At 36.1% G+C, this 25,936-nt stretch overlaps 1 protein-coding gene and 1 long non-coding RNA gene across 6 annotated transcripts; one reads left to right on the top strand and one right to left on the bottom strand.

Annotated features, from left to right (window-relative positions):
* Positions 1-2,052: 2,052 nt before the first annotated feature.
* On the bottom strand, positions 2,053-10,985 carry LOC119778076. The gene is made up of 3 exons (XR_005280015.1): positions 10,573-10,985; positions 3,042-3,107; positions 2,053-2,526 (listed from the first exon to the last, which is right to left on the bottom strand). It is a non-coding gene; the product is annotated as an uncharacterized LOC119778076 (long non-coding RNA).
* Positions 6,395-25,343, top strand: LOC119778062 (oocyte zinc finger protein XlCOF6-like). 5 transcript variants are annotated; one of them, XM_038277137.1, is made up of 2 exons: positions 6,395-6,652; positions 10,603-14,841. In XM_038277137.1, exons 1-2 carry the CDS (start codon positions 6,490-6,492, stop codon positions 12,588-12,590), a joined length of 2,151 nt encoding a protein of 716 aa, XP_038133065.1. In that variant the 5' UTR covers positions 6,395-6,489; the 3' UTR covers positions 12,591-14,841. The 5 variants fall into 5 exon arrangements, with proteins under 5 accessions (XP_038133065.1, XP_038133066.1, XP_038133068.1 ...); XM_038277138.1 differs by lacking the exon at positions 10,603-14,841 and adding an exon at positions 23,006-25,343 and having other exon boundaries at positions 6,516-6,652; XM_038277140.1 differs by lacking the exons at positions 6,395-6,652; positions 10,603-14,841 and adding exons at positions 17,576-17,685; positions 23,006-25,343.
* Positions 25,344-25,936: the final 593 nt, after the last annotated feature.

The raw sequence follows: 25,936 nt of genomic DNA, 5'->3' as shown, positions 1-25,936 counted from the left end.
TAAATATAACTTCTATGACTTAATTCCTGACGAAGCAAGTCTGACTTGTGACATTTATCAAGTACATCCTTTCATCCAGTAACCAGACTCTTTTTTTTTTTAGGGGAAAGTTTAGTTTCAGCAGTTTAAAGAATGTGTTGGTGAAATTATTTAAAAGACTGATTCAAAAGTATTTTTCTTTTATATGTATAGCCAGGTTTTTAAGATCCTCTTGTGATCGTTTTTTTTTTCAGCTAAAACCCAGCCTTTTCATATTGTCCATAGAACTTCATACAAATGGAAGTTTAATGAAGTTTTTATATGAATGTCTTCTTCATGTTCAGTGTTATAAATAGGAAAGAAATAAAAACCTGGTTGGTGTAAATTCATTAAGGTGTCTGTCTTTTTTTTCATAATTGTAGCAGGTCTTCAACATAATTCCAAAATTTATTCTTAATAGTATTTCATCTCTACGTCCCTCGGCTGGCCCCCGGAGGCGCCTCGGGCTTCCCAGCAGAGATGGAGGAGCTGTCTGCAGAGGGGGAAGCTTGGGAGTCTCTGCTGAGACTGTTGCCTCCGCGACCCGGTCTCGGATGAAGCGGGAGGCAACAAATATATTATCTCTACAAGATGTGATTGATTTTAAAAATAATTTCTAATCCAGTCATAGTGTGGTAAAGTGAACTCTACAAGTCAGCTTGTGATTCAATTCCGTTCAAAAATACTTTTTAATCCCAAAGAGAAATTCAATGTTTCAAAGTAGCTCATCTGTTTTCTCTTATATTTTAATTACTTAATGTATTAACATACTAACTTGGCTCATAAAAGAAAAAAAGGTGATGCCAGCTTTGTATCTCATCTCTATTTGAAATACTGCTGTATGTAGTCACAAATCTATTACTGTTGATAAAATAAGAAAACATCTGACCCTAAAAAATTGGTGTTTTATCATGTAACTACCCACATTTATGATGCATTAGACAATGTAGCTCCTTAAATAAAATAATTGGTCAGGAGGACGGCTTCCTGGATTAAATAGCCATGCAATGAAAGGAGACTGCTTTGAAAATTAACTGAATCCAGTGCTATATACACCTGGAGGAGTAATAAATAGTGTGGAAAAAGTCTGTTCAGGAAACCTTAGCTGGGGTAAAGCAACATAAACATTTCAATACTATTTTTTAAAAAATACAGTTGCCAGATAATATATCCAAAAAAAAAAAATGCAGCTGATAGGATTGCATTACATGGCCTATAAACGTAACTTTGAAATTCTTGTTACTGAGTTTGAAACTGTTTGATGGCAGGAATAAATTGACAATATGTTTCTATGTATAGTTAGGATTATTTCTACCATTATATAAAAGCTCATTTGAATGAAATATATAAATAGATATGTTAGACCTAAACTGATAGAACTTAGATTATGCTTATGTATTAATGAAAATCCTCCTTTGTTTTAATCTTTAGATCGGAGGTGTTCAACACGGGGTTAGGTACTTCATGGGGGGTCGCGTAAGTTTTGGTTCATTAGACTTTTTGGGTTTTTTTTCATATTGCCCCCTGCAATTTTTTCTGCTATTTAAAATGTCTTTAAATACACATTAACATGAATTCAACACACTGTAGTAAACAGATTAATGGAGCGAGAAGATGTGTTTCAGTCATCAATGCACACATTCAGCAACACACAGGAGCTCTTTCAAGCTGGGCACCGTTTCATTCAAAACACCTGTCTATCAACCAGGAATCAGAATCAGAAATACTTTAATAATCCCAGGGAGAAATTACTTTTGTTACATTAATCCATCTGTAATAGAGTGACTATAGGACCAGTTTGATATATCACACTTTCATACAATGTATATAATTGGGGGGTCCCCGCTCCATCTCGCCATCAGTTTGGGGGTCCTTGACCTGGAAAACGTCGAAGACCCGCCATTTGTTTTGTACTTCATAATTCAAATTTTTATTAAACTCTTAATGTAAAATAATATATATATATATATATTATTATTATTATTATTTTTTTTTTTTTTTTTTTCTGGATGCACTTAACATGGACATGATAAAGAGTTAAGAGTTCAGCCTTGGAAACACTTGGAGGATTCTTGTAAAATTTGGACTACTGCCTTCCGACAACAAAAAGGCAAGTTATAGAAATGTGGCAAACGGCTTTAACTCTTTTTTACACAAACCAAAACATATGAGCTAGTGTACCTTTGAATGTGTCGCACACAGTACAGGTGAAAAAATAATGTTAAATTCTGATTTTCAACATTCTCATCAGTCCTTCATATTTGTTATGCATGCACAGATTTAGTCCTGGGAAGATAATTCTTTAAAATGCCCAGTATTACCAGGAATAAAACACTTCAAATATATTGTTTTTCACAGCTTCTTATGTGGATGCTGGAGAGGAAGATGCTGCGATTCCCTCAAGTAAGTGAAAGCTTTGGGACCGTGGAGGTTCACTGTGAGGGAAATCTCTCCTTGCACGTTGGTCTAATAAATGGCCTTGATTTGGAAAGAGGTCTATCTGAAGATCTGAAATTCAGATAATAAAAATCAGTTAGTATAAGAAATAATACCCTTCAAAAGTCAGAAAAAGAGTTTAAATATAACTTTGAAATGTATCAATTAATTCTAACTGAGTGGAGATTGAGTCTCTTTCAGCTCCTTATTTAGGATTTAAGGTTCCTTCTCTTAAGATTCTTCAGATGACTTTACACTTATTTGTCTTTGTAATGACCTTCTTCTTTCTTAGACACCTTTAGTGAGCTGGGGAATGCATAGGAATTGTTCTAGTGGGAAGAAGCACCACTGAGAGGACATGGTCCGTTCCTCTTATCTGTTCAGGGAGATAACACTTCCATTTCAAAGGTCACAGGGCCTTACTTTGCAGCAGCGGTTTTTTTAGTTGGACTAATACACACAGTATTAGATATTTATGATTATATAATAAAATTATCTTCACGACGATTTCTCAACAAAGTTAATCAATTATATATAGAGAATACAGGCACAGTTACTCAGAGTTTACTACTGTTTGTTCAGGCTACCTTAGAGAATAGAGACCCATCCAAATGGCGGCAACACAGGATGTGCTCCAGCAGGCAGTGAAGAGTCTGAAGAAGATGAGAAAGAATGGGAGGGAAAAAAAACATGCACTTCTTTCAGTTAGAAGAAATTTTGAATATGTGTTAGTTTTCTGGGTTAGAAATATACAAAAGTGTTCAGTGAAATATCTTTATAAATAAACTCCTGCTTCAGAAACTTTCAGTAGTAATGTAGGTATTGCATTTCTGGACTTTAGTGCAGCCTGTATTCTTCTGGATCATTCACTGTTACTTGACCAGTTATCTGCATATGGATTCAAAGGTCATACATTACATATAATGAGTAGTTACCTGGTTGATAGAAAACTGTATTAGTTTCCATGGTTCATTTTCAGACACTGTAACCCTTGAATTCCACAAGGCAGCTTTCTTGGTCCCTTGCTTTACAGTATTTATGTGAATGATATGTCATATGTTTTGCATTAGGCCTGTATGACTGTCTATGCAGATGACACAACTGTAAATGTCTATCATCAGATCAGTATCAGGTTAAAAATATCCTACAACAAGAACTATAATTGGTGCATCAGTGGGTAGTGCAGAAAAGGTTAAAGCTGAATGTGTTAAAGACAAAGTGTATGATGTTAGGCTCGAAACATGCCAATGGAGATGCACCAATGTTAAATATAACTTTAAACCACCAAGCTTTTGGGCAGGTGACTGAAATTAAACTATTGGGTGCTCCTTTAGATCAAACAATGTCTTGGTCTTCACATATTAATAATATTGTGACCGAAATGAGCAGAAACATCTCATCAATTAGAGGAAACACCAATTATATGTCAATCGAAACAAGGAAAATGGTAATACAGTCTTTATTTTTATGTCATTTGGAATATTGCTCTATTATGTGGTCAAATGCTACTCAAAAAGACGTCAGCAGACTCCAGATAGATCAGAACTAGGCAGCAAGACTGGCTTTCTCAAGACCTTCGTAACTTTATTGTTGCAAATTATAATGGTGGCAATGGTTACGTAAGGATTTCTAAACTTCTGAATGTTGGAAGTGGAAAGAACATAATTTAACCATACACCAACCATAACCAGGGGCTCCTCTCAAGATTTCTGACAGAGGAGTGAAAAGAATTATCAGAAGAATTGTCCAAGAGCCAAAAACCACTTGTGGAGAGCTTCAGAAAGACCTGGAATTAGCAGGTAAATTAGCAAGAGACCCACAAAACCTTCAAGATTTGAAGACTTTGTGGAAGAATGGGCCAAAATCACACCTGAGCAACGAATGCAACTAATTTCTCCATACAGGAGGCTGTGATTACCAGCAAAGGCTTTTGTACAAAGTATTAAATACAGTTTACTGTTTTCAATATTTTGGACTGTGCCATTTCGCTCTACTTTATTACATAGAACTTCATTTCTGAACATCTATAGTTTGATTCCTTTGTATGTGTGGATTACATGGATTGTTACTGACATCTGAGCAGCACCACTAGCAAATATATTTTGCTGAGAAAAATGGTCAATATGGTTCAATATGTATTCTTCCAGCTATATTATATATATATATATATATATATATATATATATATATATATATATATATATATATATATATATATATATATATATATATATATATATATATATATATATATATATATTGACCAATTTCAGCCACTACCCAATCTTCTACTGCATCTTGTATGTCAAAGCAAATGAGTTGGAAATAGTAGTAATCTATTCCTTTCAAGTATCAACAGGTGGACTTTTAGTTCACAAGGTGTGTCCGTCATGAAAAAAGGCCTTAACTGACGTCTGATTTCAGCCTTTGCAATACAACTACACAACTTAAAAAAATTACGTACCACCAGTGTGGAATTAAGGTGGTTGTAACCTAAAAACATGACTTTTTCTCAGCATGTTCCCTTCAAGACTGACCAGGATTTGAAACATCATGTCCGCTTACCAGCTTTTCTCAATCTGATGAAAAAATACAAGACACAAAATCATATATTTCTATCTCTGATCATGGTCACTGTGAGCATCCATTATATAACAGACTGTTACATGATCCAACTTTGTATAACAGCTGGAATAATTCCACTGATGTGTGGAACCTAAACAGAGAGGTATAATAAAGTAGTATAAAGCAAAGACATGAGACATCTATCAAGCTCAATATAAGTAGAGAACAAACTTCCATGCTTTGTTTAGCAGCCAGCTATGGAAAAAGAGCCATGAATACAGAGAGGAGCAGGGTCCTAAAAGTGGAAAGCTGACTTCCCATGCATCAGGGTCTCACTTGCACCAGGGGAATGGTCTGGTTTTGCATTAAGTGCACTTTAAGAGAAGGATGCAGCAATCAAAATCTTTTAGTGTCTCTATACATCGCAATAGACATGCTGCATTGAGAATATAAAAATAACTTCTCTATCCTAATGTGTTATTTTCTTACATTAAGTGCAGCCATTCTGTTTAATAGAATAGATACCTATTCTGTTTTTAAAAGCATTTAGCATGCTAAAATTTTTTTAAAAGGCATGTTTGCAGCCAGTTAGGGTATGCCTGTCAATCTCTTGTCATTAGAATTAATTGACGGCATATGATGGGACCATATGGTCTATCAACAAACCCAGCTTTCTAGTATATGGAGGGAGGGAAGGGGTAAGGAGGGACTATGATCCAGCCATATGGATAAGAAAGATGTAAAACCAAAGGGAGACCGAGGCAGGGGTGGATAGATGGGTTTGGCACACTCCCATGAGTAGTTAGAACGTCATATTAGTATCAATTACTCATGCATAAATGCATCAATGAATAAGAGAGATGGATGCATGAATGAAAGAATGCAAAGTTATGAAATATATGGTGAGAAAAAACAGAGGAGGGAGGAGAAAGTTCTTCAGGTGAAGAAAATTAAGATTTCTGAATGGATTATATCCCAATTTTATTACCTCTCCTATTTCTCTTCGCTTTACATGTTTTTATAATGAGTTTTTAGGATTTTTATATTAGGGTTTATTATATTTTTGGTAAAATACGTTTTTGGATGTCTCTATTTATTAGTCTGATGTAATACAGTTAATAATTCATGTTTTCATTATAGTTGTAATTATAAAATCGTGATAAAAAAAAGAAAATCAATTGTGAAAACATGAGTCTATCTAATTCATGTGTTTCACTCAGTGAGTACCTTATTGAGCTACGGAAATGCATTATTGTTTTTTTATTGAATTTATTTTATATGATTGTAAATTATAAGCGATATTTCGCAAATATCAAAGCGGAACTTAACCTGGTTTTTAGTTTCCTCGGTACAGTTACAGTGAGACACCCAGAGAACTAGCGTTAGCTTTTTTTTTTTTTTCTAGCTGGAAGGTAGTTTGTAGAGGGGATTGGGTTTTTAAAGGTAAATATGTGAAATTTTGATCTAAAAATGTCTTCAGCTCAGCTTCAGAGAGACGCTATCAACGAGGAGTTAAATCCTACCGAAGAAAAATTTACAGATATTGAAGAAATCATCATAAAATCAGAGGAAGAGATCGAGGACCAGGATAGTCAGCTGGATTCCAGCCAAACACCACCTTTCATCCCAATAGGTATGAAACACCGGCTGTAGATGTTAGCATTGAGGAAGGGGTTTTTTCAGATGTTGGCATCCGATTCAACTAAAATAATTATTGCTTTTTATCACAATAATATTGAAATTAGAGCTTGTGTTCCGTGACACCCATACCTCTACCCTGTTCTTTTAAGCTGGGGCTCAGCTATCTTCTTTGTAAGGGCTATGCACTCATATTACAGTTGCCCCACTAGCTGGGATTTTCGTTTTTAAGTTTATGTCTTTAGATTTTATTTATCCATGGACATATACAATATTTTATTAGAGATTATCCTACAATCACATCTGTTTCACATTCTCCTCTCTGTGGTCTGACTTGCTTTCTCCCTGCAATAACTTTCTAGAAAAGAAACAGTGACTAGATGATCAATAAAAAAATTAAACCATTCTTATTATCTAGGACTTAGATAATGAGTGATATAGTCAAGCAAGCAATATTTAAGAGCAGTATATAAATTATACATCTTACAAATGTACTTTTTCCAATATAGATAGTATAGGTGCCGATATGGTAGGTGTCAATACTTTAAGGAGATGCCACAATTTGAGGGGGATGCAACTGCTTTTGCTGCTGTTTGGGGGTGAGATGCCACACAACATGCTGTCATGTTTACTAATGTAAACACGAGACTACGTATTGCATGTAGAAAAAAATGTATTCAACTCTTATTCTTCTCTCATATTCCAAAACATACTGTAATGTGGCCCAGGGGAGCCACCAAGAATTTGGGGTCCAATGAAAGACATTGATTCTAAGATGATTTATTTCACTCCAAGGTTTTCTTTTTATATTTGAAATATCTAGTGGGAAATATATTTTCTTCTTCTTTTGGGCCCCCCCTCAGCCTAGGGCCCTTAGACTCTTCCTAACTTTTCCCCATATGCCGCCCCTGGTCCCCACTATGTTACAAACATTATGAAATTATACAGCAAAGCTGCATGAAGCTGAAATCCCACCCACTTAGAAAGTGGACTACTAGTTTAAGCGAGTTTACTCTGAAAGATAATATGTGAACTTTGCTGACTAAATATATAACATTAAAACTCATCAATGGATCCAACAATATTGGGATATTGGGAAGTAGTCAGGTAAACTGCTGCAGTTATGTCCTGTCTAAGAAACTGATTTTGATTAATTGAAAATAACATTAGACCAAAATTGGGTGATGTGATCCAAAATCAGATCTAATTTGGTGCTCACTGCATTTTAGACAGAGTAGCCTGTTTGCATTATCATGAAACAAAATTTGAAAGAAGACTGGTCAGAATAAAACCTAGTAAATCCATGGTGGTGCTTCCATGTAAATGTTGATTTCCAGACATGACAAAAATAATTTAGTAGTGTGGATACAATGCTTAATAAGATCAATTCTGATCATGTTCAACCTGCTACAAAACCTTATTCTGATGTAGCCTTTACTTAAAGGAAAATATAAACATAAACACATAATCACAAAATCATAATCAACATTTCAGACTACATTTAGTCCTATATAACAATATTATTAAAATATTGCACAATGGGTATCTAGTATGAAATGAGTAATTACTGTCTTGCTGTTTGTGTTTAGAAAAGTACTGGGCAAGCTTAAAGTGGCTCATTATCAGCACCACATTTCTGTTTCTCTTTTCAGATACAGTTCCAAAAATAGGCTTAGGCTGCTTCAGAACATAAAGCTCTCTGTTTAGCTGTGACACCATCCTGGAGGGAAGCATTAGTTGGGCTGCTGCTGTCAACAACTTCAATTATAGATGATTTAGCTAGCCCTTGTTTTCAATGTTAAGACAGATGAGTTTGGAGCTGATTTATAGGACAAAAGAATGAAGGAGAGCAGTGACAGTTAAAGCTGAGCCCATCGCTGTGTCTAGGAGAGACATAGGCAATCCTAGATATCGCTGAACAAACCTACCTACATATATGGCTTTGTCTAAAAAAAGAAAAGGCCACTTATGGAGCTAGCCCTAAAAAGTATTTATGGATCAGTGCTGCTAACTTCCTTTTGTGTTTCAGCCTCTGTTTTTTTTTTAAACCCCAGTCGACCACAACAGAAGGCCATTCACACTGAACCTGCATGTTTGGCATTGTCACAGGCTCAGTGTGAATGATTTCTGTAAACGACACAGTTTAAGCGAATGCCCACTGTCGCTGCCTACTTATCTAGGAGAAGTGAATTCTGCAAAGTCAATGACTCGATGCAATCTGCAGGGTTTCCTAGATAGAAAACTTTAACCAAACTTTCTCTATGATTTGTTTGAATGACGTGTCAGGACATGGTGCTATATAAATAAACTGAACTGAACTATCCAGCATCTGCCAAACCTTGGACTGCAAGCTTACATTCCTTTGCTGTTTTGCAGCTGTTTTGTCTCATCTTTCTCAGCTGCCTCTTGTAATGCTTTAACTGTAACTGTCTCCTCTGATTTAGCACAGAGCAGTGATGTAGGAGCTGCATAACTAGATCCTGCTGACTGGTCTTCTATATTAACGGGTAATGCAAGAATAGGGTTCTACTTCAAAAACAGTTTCACATTTCCAACAAAAGTATGGAAGATATCATCAGTGCTATTTTAAGTCTCAGTTGCTGGACAGTAAATAAAGAGAAGTTATTCGATTTACTCAAAAAAATAATGCAATTTAAACTTCTTTTTTTTTTTTTTTTTGCGGGTCGGGGGCGGGTTTATTGAACTAGTGGTTTGATTTTTGGACAGTAGGCTGACAGGAAAGGGGGTATGCGAGAGGATGAGAGACATGCGGCAAAGATTCAAACCTGGGTTGGCTGCATTGAGGACTAAGGCCTCTGTACATGGGGCGTGTGCACTAACCACTGCGCCCGTAAGCACATCCCCTTTAGTCTGTTTTTGAAGAGAATGAAATGAGATTGAAATACATAAGTGGAGAAATTGGCAAAATGGAGGGTATCTTCCCTTAGACACATTTTTATTCTTTGATTTTTTAGGTTAATAAGGGAAATTGGATAGAAACTGATTTGTGGGACTTATTTTTTAATGCTGTTCTGAAGTTTTGCCGTTTTGTTGCTTCTGTATTTCTTCACATGTTCTGTAGGACAGCACTATTTGAAGTATAACAGTGATAGTTATTGTTGAAGTGATAGTTACACATGTTGACCTAAATGTGTTGTAATTTTCCTATTAACATATAAATAGCTGTCTGTAATACGTAAAAACAAATAATATCTTCTCAAAACCCACCTGATCGCCGGCGACTGTTTTTATTACGTTTACAACTAACAACTCAGAAAGCATGCAAATTACAATGGTAACATTTTTACCAATATAGACGTTTTAGACATCGTTGGAAAGCTTAGATTCTACACAATTTAACCACCTAGTTCATTTTATGGACACAGCGAGCACCAAAGCACAATTAACACAGATATAGCATCCACTATATCTGGCCAATGTGCATGCTAAACTGCATTCGAAGGAGCCAACATGTGTGCTAAAGTACCCTCTTGAAAGGCCAACAGGCATACTAAAGTGCCCCCTGGTAAGCTTAAACTGGTGCCTTAGTGTTCTATTCAGTGGTAAGGGTGTTCCTTATGTGCCCCCTTTTTTACCACTGTTGAGTGGTTTATATGATCAGAACATTTTATACATTTGAACCTTTTTATATATATATATATATATATATATATATATATATATATATATATATATATATATATATATATATATATATATATATGTATATATGTATATTTATTGTATAAATAGTTTCTATCCAGAAATATTAAAGACATTCTGATGTCATATTTTTAGACCTCTATTTCACCTCTGGTCTGTAGAAAATTTTGGTCAGGTTTGTTTTTGTTTAACTTTGTGATAAACCCTTTGTAGCTGCATTAAATGATTCAAGTGAATGGTTCTTTAACTTACCTCTATGCACTTTTGTTTTCTTTCTTCCAGATCTCCCAGAAAATCGTCTGTTTAAAGAGGAAGGACTTTTTTCTGAGCTCAGCCATCAGGAGGGGAACTTCACTTTAGACCAAGAAGAGCCAGAACCTTTGCAAATATACCAGGGACAAGAGGAAGTAAGACATATACAGATCAAAGAGGAAGAGAAGCAACTCTGCATCAGTCAAGATGAAGAGCAGCATTTACTGAAACATGAGATTGGTGAGATTTTGGCGTTTCCTTTCAATGAGGAAACCCTCCACAATGACAGGGATCAGCTCATCTTTCAGGCATTCCCTGAATTTGAGACCCAGGATCAAGAAGGCAGCTATTCTGAAGCCCCAGGCAAAAAGAGACATAAAGTTTCGGAAAAAAGAGAGAGATGCCAGAAAACAAAGCAACAGAAAGTGATTGCCAACTGTTCAAAACAAAACACACCCCAGAAAATGCACCAAGACCAAAATGCATCTTCTTATGAAATGTTTGGTAACATATTTTCTCAAAACAGTCACTTGAATACAGACTTGACAACTCGAACAGCTGTGAAACCTTTCTCGTGTAAGACTTGTGAAAAAAGTTATTGTACAAAAAATGGTTTGATATATCACATGAGAAGTCACACAGGTGAGAAGCCCTTCTCATGTACGACCTGTGGAAAGGGATATAGTGAAAGAAATAGTCTAAATTCTCACATGAGAACTCACACAGGTGAAAAGCCTTTCTCATGTAAGACCTGTGGAAAGAGTTACTATGATAAAAGTGGTTTAACTTATCACATGAGAACTCACACGGGTGAGAAGCCTTTCTCATGTACAATCTGTGGAAAGAGTTACTGTGATAGAAGTGGGCTAACTTATCATATGAGAAGTCACACAGGAGAGAGACCTTTTTCATGTAAGATCTGTGGGAAGAGCTACTGTGATAGAACTGGTTTAACCAATCACATGAGAAGTCACACAGGTGAGAAACCTTACTCCTGTGAGATCTGTGGGAAGAGTTACTGTGATAGAACTAATTTAACTGAACACATTAGAACCCACACAGGCGAAAAACCTTTTTCATGTGAGACATGTGGAAAGAAGTACCGTAAAAAAAGTGGTTTAACTTATCACATCAGAACTCATACCGGCGAGAGGCCTTTCTCATGTAAGGCCTGTGAAAAATGGTTCACTGATAAAAGTCATCTAGCACGTCACATGAAAACTCACAGTGAAGAAAGACCTTTCCCATGTATCACCTGTGAAAAACGGTTCAACAGTAGAGGCAACTTGGCACGTCACATGAGGACCCACACAAAGGAGAAGCCTTTCTTGTGTGTTACCTGTGGAAAAAGGTTTACTGCCAAAGATAGTTTAACTCTTCACATTAGAAGCCATACAGGTGAGAAACCGTTCTCGTGTATTGCTTGTGGAAGAAGTTTCAGTCGTAAAACCTCATTAACTATTCACATGAGAATCCATACAGGTGAGAAGCCTTACATGTGCATTACGTGTAAGAAAGGTTTCAGTCTTAAAAGCCTTTTATTAGTTCACAGGAGAACCCACACAGGTGAGAAGCCTTTCAGGTGCATTACCTGTGAAAAACGTTTCAGTTATAAAAGCCTTTTAACAGTTCACATGAGAATTCACACTGGCAGAAAGCCTTTCTCATGTGTAATTTGTAAAAAAGGGCTGAGTGATAAAAAGAGTTTAATAAATCACATGAGAACTCACACAGGGGAGAAGCCTTTCTCTTGCAGTATTTGTGGGAAGGGTTACATTACAAAAAATTGTTTACTTTATCACATGCGGACTCACACAGGTGAGAAACCTTTCGCATGTCCAACATGTGGAAAATGCTATGGTGAAAAAAGTGGTTTAACTTATCACATGACCACTCACACAGGTGAAAGACGTTTCTCTTGTGTGATTTGTGAAAAAGGTTTTAAAAATAGATATGATTTAAAACGTCACATGAGAACGCATGCAGGGAAGATGCCAGTTTGTCATGTGAAAATATGACGTGAAAATATTTCCACTAAAAGTAGGGCTCTGTAAAAAATTGATTGGATCAATTCATTCAATTTTATGTTTAGGGGGACTTACTGGAAAATAGGGGTTTGTTTCCATTAAGGCACTACATTAATGTATTTAATTTATCATATTTTATAATTAAATATAATCGAGAAGAGATTATAAAAATTGGTAGGAAAAATACCAAAAATAAATTTTTTAGCCATATTGCCCTGCCCTAATAACAATGTCCAATTTATGGAAGAACTCACAATGGCAAGATGGTCTAAATGTGAACCTCAAGCATAGGATAACATTGTACACTGTAGCAGATAAGTAAAATGTATTTCAGATAAGAGTTTCAACTGAAATACTTAAAACTAGCCTCTTACATTTAAATTTTCGTTTTTGGAAAGTAAAACTTTTTAAGTTAAGTGTTCTTTATAGGTTTCTAAAATGAAATTGTGTGTGTGTGTTTTTTTTTATATATGAACTTATAGACTGCGAGTTATTTGCACATTATAATAAGATTGTATCAATATCAGGGTAAATTTCATACAATATTTATCAAAAGATTTTCATTTCAATTCATGTTTAGTACAGTATACTGCCAGTTATTTAATGACAACCTCAAAGGCATTAGGCTTTCCAAGTCATGATTATATATGACATTTTGTTGTATTTTCTGTTTTAATATCTTGAATTGACTCATTGTTAAAACTACTCAGAATTGTACACTTATTCTTCTTTGTATCCTGTCTATCCTTAAGGATAATGTGATTTAATCATCACATTATCCATTTTTCAAAAATTATTAATGTGATGATTAAATATTTAACTTAAAAGGGACTAATAACAATTCTTATGCAATAAATAAGGTTTGCATTATAATCTTCCTTTTATGAGTTTACCAGGGGATTGTAAACAATTTAAAATGTTAGAGCCAAAGTTAATGTTTGTGTTGTTTTGAGCATGGTAGATGTTGTGGTGTGATGCATGTTATTTACCTGATACTTGCGACCCATCGGTTTGTTGAGTGAAAGCTCATCTTAAACTGTTTTTATGACTGACACTAACGCTTTATCTTCATATTTCATTAACCATAAACAATGTAAGACATTGTTTTAGTTCTAAAATAAATATACAAAACCTGAGTTGGACTTGGCATGGGTCATTGGAGGTGCATCTCATAACACAACCAACTTAGCCAGCTTTATTTGTAGGTCTGATGCATGTACAGGGTTGGGAGGCTAAAAGATATAATAGAAAGAACTTGCAATGAAAGCTTGGTAAAAGCAATACATAACTACTAAGTGATGAAAAAAAAAATCTGATTTTACTATATGAAAAGATCCCAAGGCGATGGGTAACATGCAGAGGTCAATTTCTCCAGTAAGAGATTAATAAAGTACAATTATTATCACACCAACGAAAAAAACGTTTTTCTATTTTTGATATAATAGAAGGAACTTGCAATGAAAGCTTTAAGTACTCATACAGTTTTATTTTTTATGCCTATGAATAAAGAAAAAGAGAAATGCAAACACCAAGTAAAAAGATAAAAAAAAAAATGTGGAGCTAAACTTGGGGCATAGAGTATAGGGTAAAACATCAACATATTTTTACTCAAGTGAATGTAAAAAGTAGTCACCCTAAGAAAAGTCCTTAAAAGCTTCAGACAAAAGTTGAAATCTGACTCATTTCAACCAAAATTGTATATATCAACAAATGCCCACTTCTTAATTTACTTTTAGTCAACACCGTTGAAATTATTCCAGTCTGAGAGTGTTTATTTGCTTTCAGGCAAAGGGTTCACTCAGCATAAAGAGGCATATAGAGGTACACTAAAAGAGCTGCAGAGGTTTGGTGAGAGGCAATAATTATGTCAGCATAAAGCCTGTGAAAGCCTTCTTAAAAGACTGGTTATATTATAGTAAACGAAAGCCTACAGAGAATTTTAAAGTGAATTCAAAGCTTTAACTAAGATCACATCAGGGAGACTGAGACTTATCAGTATCCAGTAAAAGCAAAGGGGGGCAGCCTAGGCACTACAAAACAGCAAAGGAAAAAGAAAGTTCTTGGCAATAAACTAATAGAAACAATAAAAAAACACACACAATATCCCGTTACCAGGGGTCACCCCAGTCAGCACTCATAGCCTCATTCCCTGAAACAAAATAAATCATGATCTTACTATATAAAAAAAACAAAAAAAGGATTAAAAATTCTGTAAAACTGTCCTCATTACTGTCCAATAATATGTGAAATCCAACAGCTAATGCCTACAGTGTAAAAACTGTGGATCAGTATACTTTTTATCCTATTGGCTAAACAGCAATCTATACAAATCAATCAAGATGATAATCCACCGGGGATACCATTCAGCTTAATTTAAGTCATTATTATTATTAATATTGAGCCAAATTACAAAAAAAGAAGGTATTACACAATCTTATCATTGCCTATCTGCTAATTATTTGTGAATAAATGTCAATGAACATGGTGAAGGTTTTCAGTCATCCAGGTCATAATCTTTCCAAATTGGAATGTCAATGAACATGCGGATTTATCCTTTCACAGAATGTAATTTAATAACATAACTCGTATTCATGAGTGTTGTGAATAGACTATTCTACTGCTGTATCTTGCCTTTTCTAGTCACTGTTTTATTAGAGATAATAAAAGATTTTTTACAGTTTTTAGAGAGAAGTTTTGGATTGGACATCCAATAAGGTGAAATGTTAGTTCATATCAAAAATGAAAAGGATGTAGTAGAAGAATGTGTGCTGGGTTGATTTATTTACTCTTGCACAGAACATAGATAGTTCACAAGTGCTTTGTGTTTTCCTCTTTTACGGAAAAAGGCCTTACGTGTGCAGTGATGTCAGATCATTACAAATGGCTTAGTGACTCTAATTTGGTTCTGGGGTTTCTTGTTTTCTCTTTGTGGCTTTTGTCCTGCATGTGTCTGCAGTGTTTTTGCAGAAACATTTGTTATATTGTGAGCATTCTTAATTTCATATCTGCCAAGAGATTTTTGCAATGTGGAAAAAGTCCACCTCAACCCCTCCTCTGCAGAGGGGTGGGCATATTTGATTCATAGTCATTCTTTCCAAACGTAGTTTATGGAGCAGATTCAACCTTGTCTTGGTAAAGGCACAGAGTATCCCTCTATAATAAAATGCTTAATTGGTTTGGGGCTTATTTGTCTAATTGATACTAGAGGTGTGGAGTTTAAGTTGTGGTCCAGCTGTTTTGTTTTACTACCTGCTTTCATCATGCTTTTATCTTTTTTTACTTGTACTCTGATTTTTTTCTTTTTTTATATTTCTCCTGAAGGTAATTTTAATCAATTTGCTTAAAATTGTCTTTATACTGAATTGTGCTATATAAATAACTTTGCCTTGAGTATCAAACGATTAACACATGCACTACACTGGAATATTCACACTCAAGTAAAATAGAATATAGCTCTCCAAGGACTTATTGAAAAGCAAACAATATTTGTTAAAAGCAATACTTAACTACTAAGTGATGAAAAAAAATCTGATTTTACTATATAAAAAGATCCCAAGGCGATGGGTAAAATGCAGAGGTCAATTTCTCCAGTAAGAGATTAATAAAGTACAATTATTATCACACCAACGAAAAAACACTTTTTTCTATTTTTGAAAAAAATTAGTTCAAACAATACATTGAAACTATCGGAATGTCCTCCAATGTCAAAGCAGTTAAAACTTGCACCTTATGTACCATTTACAATATTAGCAATATATTTGTGCAATATGTGTCTAAGAAAACATTGTCTCCGCTTGTGTCCCCCGCCGGCTGTTACGTGTAATGTATTCCTTTAATGTTTTGCATTGTAATAAATAATAAAAAAAGATTAGAAATGAGTGTTTGTTATGGTTTGTTTTATTTGTAAATATGCTTTTCCTTCAGCCCTGGGGCCTGTATATAAAATATTTTCATTATTCTGCAATGATATTGAAATCTTATTATTTTTCCCTTAGCCTCTGTGCAAATTTCCATTTTTATGCGTTTCAATTAATGAATTGATCTAATGAAATAATATTTATCTAATTCACATAATATGGCTGTATTAAATCAAATAAAATGCTGTATCATATAAAACAAAAGATTATCCAGTGGAAATTAGAAAATGTAAAGCGGAACAAAAAGTCGTTCACTGCTTTTTCGGTACGACATTAAAATACAGGGGACACTGACGTTATTATCGTTTTGATGGAGAGCAGTTTGAAGACGGGTTTAGTGTGTTATGTTTCATTTGGAGTTAAAAAATGTTTGTACTTGGTCTTAAGGGAGAAGTTAGCAGCGATAAATTACCTGCTGTCAGTGATGGGAGTAACGGTGTTGAAAGTAACGGCGTTACTAACACCGCTACCTTTTTTTAGTAACGAGTACTCAAAATTATTACTCTTACTTTAACTATAATGCAGTTATAGTATATAGTTATAGTATAACGCGCTTTACAGATGGAAATACTGGTGTTACGTCGAGCTGCGTTTCCCCATCAGATACGGTTTCCCCTGCATCTCCGCACAGCGCAGCGGCACGATTCACCGCGCAAGCGACAGGAAACGCGCATGCTCGCTAAAGGCATGTAACAGCCGCCCTGTGCTCACACCACATGGGAACTACGGAGAGTGTGAACGATCATTAGCCTATATGGAGAAAGAGAGAAATATGGATGGATGGATGGATGGATGGATGGATGGAATAGATAGATAGATATAGTTACATGTTGCAGTATCTATAACAACCCAAACACAGGATTTCAGAATTAGACATCCCCAGTTATTAATTTCATACACTCGCAAAAGTAACGCAATAATTACTTTTACTAGTAACTAGTTACTTTTATTGTGGAGTAACTCAGTTACTAACTCAGTTACTTTTTTGGAGAAGTAACTAGTAACTATAACTCATGACTTTTTCAAAGTAACGTGCCCAACACTGCCTGCTGTCGAAGAAACGCCCCCTGACATTAAAGAAATAATCGTCAAATCGGAGGAAGAGGTTGATGGAGGGCGCCAACAGCTGGATTTCAGTCGTTCCTCCCAGATTATTTTACATCAGTTAGGTATGAAACACCATTGATCCTAATGTTTGATTGAAGGAGTTTATGTGGTTCTATTATTGGCACAGATGGCAAAAGTACTCACTTTCCGTATTTGAGTAAAAGTACAGATACTTGTGTTAAAAAATACTCTGGTAAAAGTGGAAGTACTGATTAAACTTCTTTACTCAAGTAAAAGTAACAAAGTACAGGCTTGTAAATTTACTTAAAGTATAAAAGTAAAAGCAGAAACCACTTTTTTCATGCCGTTGCCTACATTTTAAATGGATGTCTGCCAATAGGACTAGATCTCCGTTGTGTTCATTTTCAATCATCTTGTCGTCCATACTACTATGCTAACGCCACCACAACCAAGCTGCAATGATTTGCCGCGAATGAATACAGCCAAATCTGTCGATTCATCTTTGTGACATAACGGCTCGCCAGCTCCCGTCTCACGTCAGAGGAGGTGTAAGCAGATGACTTTTAAAAAGGTGGTAAGAACCAGCGGACGACAAAATTCCAGGTCAAAAGCGTGTAGCGGTTTATTTACTGGTGTGACGGGGAAGACAAAAAAACAAACAAAAAACAAACAAAATACTTTCAAATAAAGAAAACAAAACCGGCCATTGCAGGCAATACAAAACACTGACAGCCTCACAGCAAGCAGACTTTAAATATAGTCTCTCTAAGCAGACCTTCAAAAGCAGTTTCTCCGACCAGTCTCTCCAAGCAGCCCTCCCAAGCCATTGTGAGTGTGCCCCTTAAATAGACCCACCAATAACCAGCCAATTGGGCCAGCCCAACTAAACAGGAAGGCAAATCCCCAATAAAGCACAGTTAACATTGTAGAAAACAAAATACAGACAATAGCATCATTCATTCAAAAAACATACATAATTATGAAATAGTTTAACCATGCTAACAGTCCCAATTTACCTACTAATTACCATGCTAACAATTATTACATACATTGAAATCCTACTTAACAGCCCTGTCCCATCATAGTATTTTCCCGGTTTTAGGTAGAGGGTCAGTCACAGCAAACGCTGCACTAAAATTTCCCACGAAGAAGAAACGTCGGAGGTGGAAGGCCGGAAAGATTGCATGTGGATGGTCGTTTGGTGCATGGCGCGTGTTTTGAAGCTGCTTATGGAGAAATGTCTTGGGCCGTGAGTAGTGAGGAAACAGGAAGCGATTCTTGTGGGATGGAAGAGGGAAATAGTGACAATGAAGGTTGGAAGATAGCAACATCAAAAAATGAGAAAAAGCGGAAAAAACAGAGATCAGTTCAAGGGGAATCTAGTTCAGAACAATCCAGTGATGATCATTCCATACATTCCACAGCACAACAAAATGAATTCAAAGTCATATTCAAAGTCGTTAATCAGGCAGACTCTTTTACAAATTGGAATCCGGTTCACTTAACAAAAACCATCAATAAACTTGTCGGAGAAGTCAGAGGTGCCAGAATTCTGTACAGTGGAGACCTGCTAATTAACTGCAGAGACAGCGCCCAGCAAGGCAAAGCAATACGGATCAACAAAATTGACGGGATAAGAGTTCAGTGCAGCTTAATGGAGAACAAAAAGTTCAGCAGGGGAGTCATTGGAGGAGTTCCTCTAAAAATTTCTGAAAAAGAGATTCTGGAAAACATAAGAGGTGCAAAAGTAAAAGAAGTAAAACGGTTAAAAACAACAAGAAACGGAGAAAGATCTGACAGTTTATCTGTGCTAATTAAATTCGAAGAAGAGCAATTACCAAGCAAAGTATTCATCGGTTACATAAGCTATAATGTCAAAATCTACAATCCTCCACCATTGAGATGTTTCAAATGCCAAAAATTCGGTCACATTGCAGCAGTTTGTAAAGGGAAACAGAGGTGTGGAAGGTGTGCAGGAGAACATGAGTACGGAAAATGTGGAAAAGAAGCTAAAATAAAATGCTGTAATTGTGGTGGAGAACATACTGCTGCCTATCGCGGCTGTGAAGCAAGCAAAAGGTCTGAGGAAATTAAAAAAATGAAATTTGAGCTCGGAATAACCTACGCTGAAGCTGCAAAAAGGATCCCATCTCAGTCAGAAAAACCCAAACCTACAGTTCAACACACAGCAAATTCCAAACCTCTAGAGAAATCTCTAAAAATTGATGAAGACTCACTTATTGTTAAAAAGACAAATTTTGTTCTTTTCATGGTAGAAGTTATTAATTGTACTGCACAGACAACAAAAAAAACGGAAAAAATCAAAATAATAGTGAAGGCTGCAGAAAAATATCTGGACATTAAAGATTTGAACTGGGAGATGGTTGGAAGTATGATGGGAGGACCGATGGGACCATCAGAAACTGGCAGAGTTAAGATGACCTAGAGTAAATTAAAATTATATGGGCAAATGTGATTTAGTATTATGTTGGTTTAAGTTACACAGGTTTTTTTTTTTTTTTTTTTTTTTTTTTTTTTTTTTTTTTTTTTTTTTGGGGGGGTGAATCGTTTCCTGTTTTCTTGCTTTACTCCATATCAGTTGGTGGCGGTAATGCACAATTCACAAGTCTGCCAACCGCCATAAAATCCCATAAGAAGAAGAAGAAGAATAGTATTTTCCAATGCCCTGGGACAATGGATAAGAGACTGGCTCCGATGCGGTACGTGTTTCCACACGGACCAGTATGCTGACGGACCAAGGGCGAGAATGTGTAATTTGACTGGGAAGTTTTATTGCCGACTACTGAATGTATACTGAAGCAGTCGCAGTGGGTACCTTCAGAGTTTGCTACGCTGGTGAGCAAGTAAAGTGTTGAATGAAAGGTGACGTTGTAATTTCGGAACTAGTGTAAATTACCGGGTGAATTGTTTGGAACTGCCGCCGCCATGACGGCCGGTCTGTGGTGCATGCTGGGAAATGTAGTAAAGGATTCGACGCTGTGTGTGATAGATGGCGGCTACACTTTAGGAACAGAGGGGGAAAACGGCTTCGTTTTCACAATCTTGTAGTGGTGCGTCAAATGCAACCTTGATTCCCATCCAATTAGATTGAATTTGGTATTGATGACTTGAAAAATAATAACGGTAACTCCATTGAAATGATTCAAAACTAAAGTAACGAGACAATTTTTTAAAATGTAAGGAGTAGAAAGTACAGATATTTGTGTAAAAATGTAAGGAGTAGAAGTAAAAAGTCACCATAAAAATAAATAGTAAAGTAAAGTAAAAATATCAGAAAAATGTACTTGAGTACAGTAACGAAGTATTTGTACTTCGTTACTTCCCATCTCTGATTATTGGTTATGAGTCATGTTAATTACCTGATAAAACAGGTCAGTATAGGGATTCGGATGGAAGAGAGGCACCATTATACCATTTAAAAGTGAGAGTTTTATAATACATAACAACAGAAAGAACAAGGTTTCACAACAAAGCTATAAGTTGGACAGTGTGGCCCTCTGACTTCCAAGTTATTTGAAATCACTATTTGTGGAGAAGAAGAAACTGCAGATTGTTCTCATGGAGTGCAGTAAGCTCTGTGAGCAACCCTCTTCTCAAGGATGTTCTAGGATTGAAATCTTTGTCCTATAATATATGTCCTACATGCCAACAATATGTGTGCAAAGCCTTTAAATACGTTGTTGTTTTTGATGCAGGAAATCATTTAATTGTTTACAAATGAGGAGAAGATGGAGCGGGAGATCGATTGGCGGATTGGTGCGGCGTCTGTTGTGAAGCTGGCCCTGTACCGGTTTGTTGTGGTGAAGAGAGAGCTGAGCCAAAAAGCAAAGCTCTCAATTTACCGGTCGATCTACGCTCCTGCCCTCATCTATGGTCATGAGCTTTGGGTCATGACCGAAAGAATGAGATCCCGGATACAAGCAGCTGAAATGGGTTAGAGATAGGGTTAGGTGATCAGGGTTAGGAGATCAGTCATCCAGGTAGGACTCAGAGTAGAGCCGCCGCTCCTCCACATCGAGAGGAGCCCGTTGAGGTGGCTTGGGCATCTGATTAGGATGCCTCCTGGATGTCTCCCTGGTGAGGTGTTCCAGGCATGTCCCACCGGGAGGAGGCCCAGTTTGAGACCCAGGACACGCTGGAGGGACTATGTTTCTCGGCTGGCCTGGGAGCGCTTGGGATTCCCCCAAAGAAGCTGGCCCAAATGGCTGGGGAGAGGGACGTGTGGGCTTCCCTACTGAAGCTGCTACCCCGCAACCCAACCCCGGATAAGTGGAAGAAGATGGAAATCATTTAATTATTTGATTTATGTAGTATGTATGTAGTACACTATCTTCATCATTGTAAGACAACAATGGACCAGATGACATAATTCTGCCAGGAACAACAGGAGAAAAGGCGCTTACTAAACTCAACCTTTATTTAAAAGGTTGAGACAAAACTAAGGTATGCTGGAATAGAAGATCACTGTAGCTGGAAACTTTGAACTGATTATAGGTATTGCTATTATTGGTTGTTGAAAATGACAAAAGACATAATGATCCCTAAAACCCTATTTAAAAACTGAAAAAAAAAACAGGTTAGGTGATCTTGACAACAACACTGCCTCACACTAAATATGCATTCAGCAACAGTGGATATATAAATATATATATAAAACCACAATTAAAAAGTGACTAAATTAACATATTATGGCATGTGTATTTTAAAAAATAGAAATTCAAAAGCCTCCATAAAGGCTTTGCATCTCTTACTTCTTGCGACTAGGATTTTTTCTTCCATGTTAACACAGAGCTTTGTTAAGATTAGTATATTTGCAGCTTTTTTAGGACATGTAAATCTTTTATTTACCTTTAGATATTTTTATCTTCTTACATTTTTCATAGCTGTTTGAAATGGACTGCCTCTATTTAAAAAAGAAAAAAGAAATTACTTCCAACTGTATGTCTTATTAGCCTCATCTTTTTTACCACCTCTCCTGACTGTCCAAACACAATCTGCTCATTTTAATGTGGCAGAGCCAAACTCGGTTGCAAGTCATTTGCGGAGCAATCTTTGTAGCTCATCCCTTACATGTCCAATTATTGCATGTTTTTAAAGATCAGGCCCTTGTTCTTTAATCTCGATAAACTCTGTTCTTAGTCTTGACTTGGTCTCAAGTTAGGTGATCTTGACTACAACACTGCCTCACACCAAATATGCATTCAGCAACAGTGAAGAGAAAAAAAAACTCCCTTTTAACGTGGAGGAAACCTCCATTAGAATCAGGCTCAGTGTGAGTGGATGTCAGAGAAGTTTGAGGCAGACAGACAAAATAAACACAGAAGCACTGATACATAAAATCAAACAATGTATTCCTTTACTCAAATGAGCTATGAGCTTTTGTTTTGTCTTTTTTTCCAGACCTCCCACAAAATTCTGTGTGTGAAGAAGAGAAGGATCCCACTAAGCTCTGCCACCAGATGGGCTGCGCCATCTTTGTTAAAGAGAAAAACAGAACCACTGCAGACAAAACAGGATTCACATAATCCCGAACATCAAGAGTTCAAAGAGGAAGAGAAGCAGCAAGCAATCTGCTCTTCATTCTGCATCAGTCAGGGGGAAGAGCTGGTTATGCTAAAACAGGAGGCGGAATCGATTGTGGTGAGTCGTCCTGATGTCCAAAAAAAAAAAACTCAATGAAAGGAACCCAAACAGGCACCTGCTCATCTCACAGGCTTCCTCTGAAGACAAAGAACCAGGAACTGGAAGGAAACGTCTTTGAAAGCCGAGGAATGAAGAGCAGAAACAAAATGAGGGATCCCAGAAAACCAAAGAGGAGAAAGGCACTGCTGACAGTTCCAATAAAAACACACCCAAAAGAACTCATACAGCTGTGAAAGCTTTCTCATGTACGACCTGTGGAAAGCATTAAAGTAAAATATATCACCTAAAACGTCACATGAGCATTCATACCGGAAAGAAGCCCTTCTTATGTACAACCTGTGGAAAGGGTTTCAGCACAAGATTTTTCTTAAAACGTCACATGAGAACTCACACAGATGAGAAGCCTTACACATGTATAACTTGTGGAAAGGGTTACGGAGACAAAAGCACTTTATTTTATCACATGAGAGTTCACACAGGCGAGAAGCCTTTCACATGCACAACGTGTAGAAGAACTTTCACTCGAAGACGTGGTTTAATTTATCACATGACCACTCACACAGTCAAGCCTTTCTCATGTATGACTTGTGGAAAGAGTTACAGCACAAAATCTCTTTTAAAACGTCACATGAGAAATCATACAGAGGAGAAGCCTTACACATGTACAACATGTGGAAAAAGTTACAGTGATAGGACTGGTTTACTTTATCACATGAGAACTCATACAGGAGAGAAGCCTTTCTTATGTGAGACTTGTGGAAAGGGTTACTGTGACAGGAGTAGTTTGCTTTGTCACATGAAAACTCACACGGGTGAAAGGCCTTTCTTATGTGAAATCTGTGAAAAACGATTTAGAACTCGATCTGATTTAACCCATCATATGAGATCTCACACAGGCGAGAAGCCTTTCTCATGTTCTACCTGTGAAAAAAAGTTTACTGTTGGAAGCAGTTTAACAAGACATGAGAATTCACACAGGTGACATGGTGTCATGTTAAGTCTGAAATGTCAAGGTGATTGGTAACTTGCTGTACAGAAGGTAAATAGGCATTTTGACTGATCTGCAAATCTTAAACGTATAGTGGAGGATGTTGTTTTTCCGGCTGGATCGTCAAAATAGGAGGTCCTCCTAATTGTCAATTATTCTGGTGATATGTTTGAGCTTATGTGAGTGATGCAAAGAGCAACTGTTAAACAGAGTGTGAGAAATTGTGTGGGCTTGTGCATGCTCTTGTATGCATTTAATAGGCCTTCCATCTTGGGAGCAGGTACAGGGTTGTGCCTGTGCATTTTTATCTAAAAGTGGTAAGGGCTGGTCTTTTCAAAAATTTGCAAAAATACTTCACCATACCTTTAAAGCAAAGACGACAGGCAAACAATTATTTTTCTCAGCTATATAAATGGATGATTAAATATAAAAGTGAAAATCAGAAGTATTTTTCAACCATGTATGTAATCAGGGTGTGTTTTAATTAAAAACAGCCTTTAATTTGTTCCCCATACCTGCACATTGCCTTGGATTCAGTTTACTTTTTTTTTGTATTATTTGTAAAGTGACCTTGAGTGTCTAGAAAGGCGCTGTTAAATAAATTGTATTATTATTATTATTATTATTACTATCCCATGTGTTCATAACCATTTAAGTAAAGCAGATTTTCCTTGAGTTGCTGGACTTCTCAGACCTTGTCTTTGTCAATTAATCATAATTTTGCCATTGTTAGTACTAGCATATTTAAAATTAATGTGATCATAAATTATTCTTTTTCTATCGTATTTTCTGATTAAGGAAGCAAATACTGCTGACTATGATGGCAACAACACAGGCATAAGATTTATCAAGACATGATAAAACCTGAGATGTTTTATCTAATGTAAGCTAATGTAATGCTAATCTAAATTGTGCAGTTATCTGCCTTTGTGTTTCTTTAATCCATCACACAAAGTTTTTAAGAAAATTTGTTTTTTGGGGGGATTTTTAGAAAATGTGTTGATGATACAGATTGTAAGAAATGTCTAAGAATGAATCTATTATTCTCTTTTTAGTTACATTCCTCTTTCTCTTTGGGTTATTCTGAATCACTTTAAAGGTGTTTAAAAGGAGTATTATTTTAAGGTGAAATAAAAAAATAAAAAATGTCAAAATTTGTTCATTTATTAAAAAACTATTTTGAATAAGAAGACATAGAAATGCTAGTTAACTCTAGTTATTTAATTTAAATATATTACTATCTATATATTTCAGGTTGGTTTGGAGAAATTTACAGAATACAGATTTTTGCATTTATTCAGGTTATCAACTCTGAAATATTTATTTTATCTAAACAGCTGACGTAATTAGGTGGGGCATACTTTCTTAAAAGCACAGACCATTATCTGTACAGATAATGGTCTTTTGACTTGATTTGTGCTATTTTATTAGAAATTGCTTTGTTACTCTTGTGTAAAAAAATAAAAGATAATTTAGAAATTGAGAATAAGATATAAAGTCAAGTTTGACCTTATTTGATTAGTGGATCCTTGCTTTAAGCATTTTTAATGACAGGCTCAATAAGTGCAACAATGTTAGGCCGGGTGTAAGCAATCCAGGTAAACGCATGTCCGCAGCTTTCTTTGAGACCAACATGTCAATAACAGTTAATTGCAGCAAATAATAGCATATGTGAATACCTGAATAGCCTAAAATATACA

This window comes from Cyprinodon tularosa, unplaced genomic scaffold (assembly GCF_016077235.1).
Source record: "Cyprinodon tularosa strain WSP-4 unplaced genomic scaffold, ASM1607723v1 ctg13, whole genome shotgun sequence".
NCBI lineage: Eukaryota > Metazoa > Chordata > Actinopteri > Cyprinodontiformes > Cyprinodontidae > Cyprinodon > Cyprinodon tularosa.
Note: the sequence above shows the minus strand (reverse complement) of the source record. Positions and strands in the feature narration are given on the sequence as shown.

Coding starts and splice junctions, on each gene's coding strand:
- LOC119778062 (XM_038277137.1), top strand. CDS start 6,490: ATGTCTTCAGCTCAGCTTCAGAGAGACGCTATCAACGAGGAGTTAAAT. Junction 6,653..10,602: donor ACCACCTTTCATCCCAATAG/GTATGAAACACC, acceptor TCTTTCTTCCAG/ATCTCCCAGAAAATCGTCTG.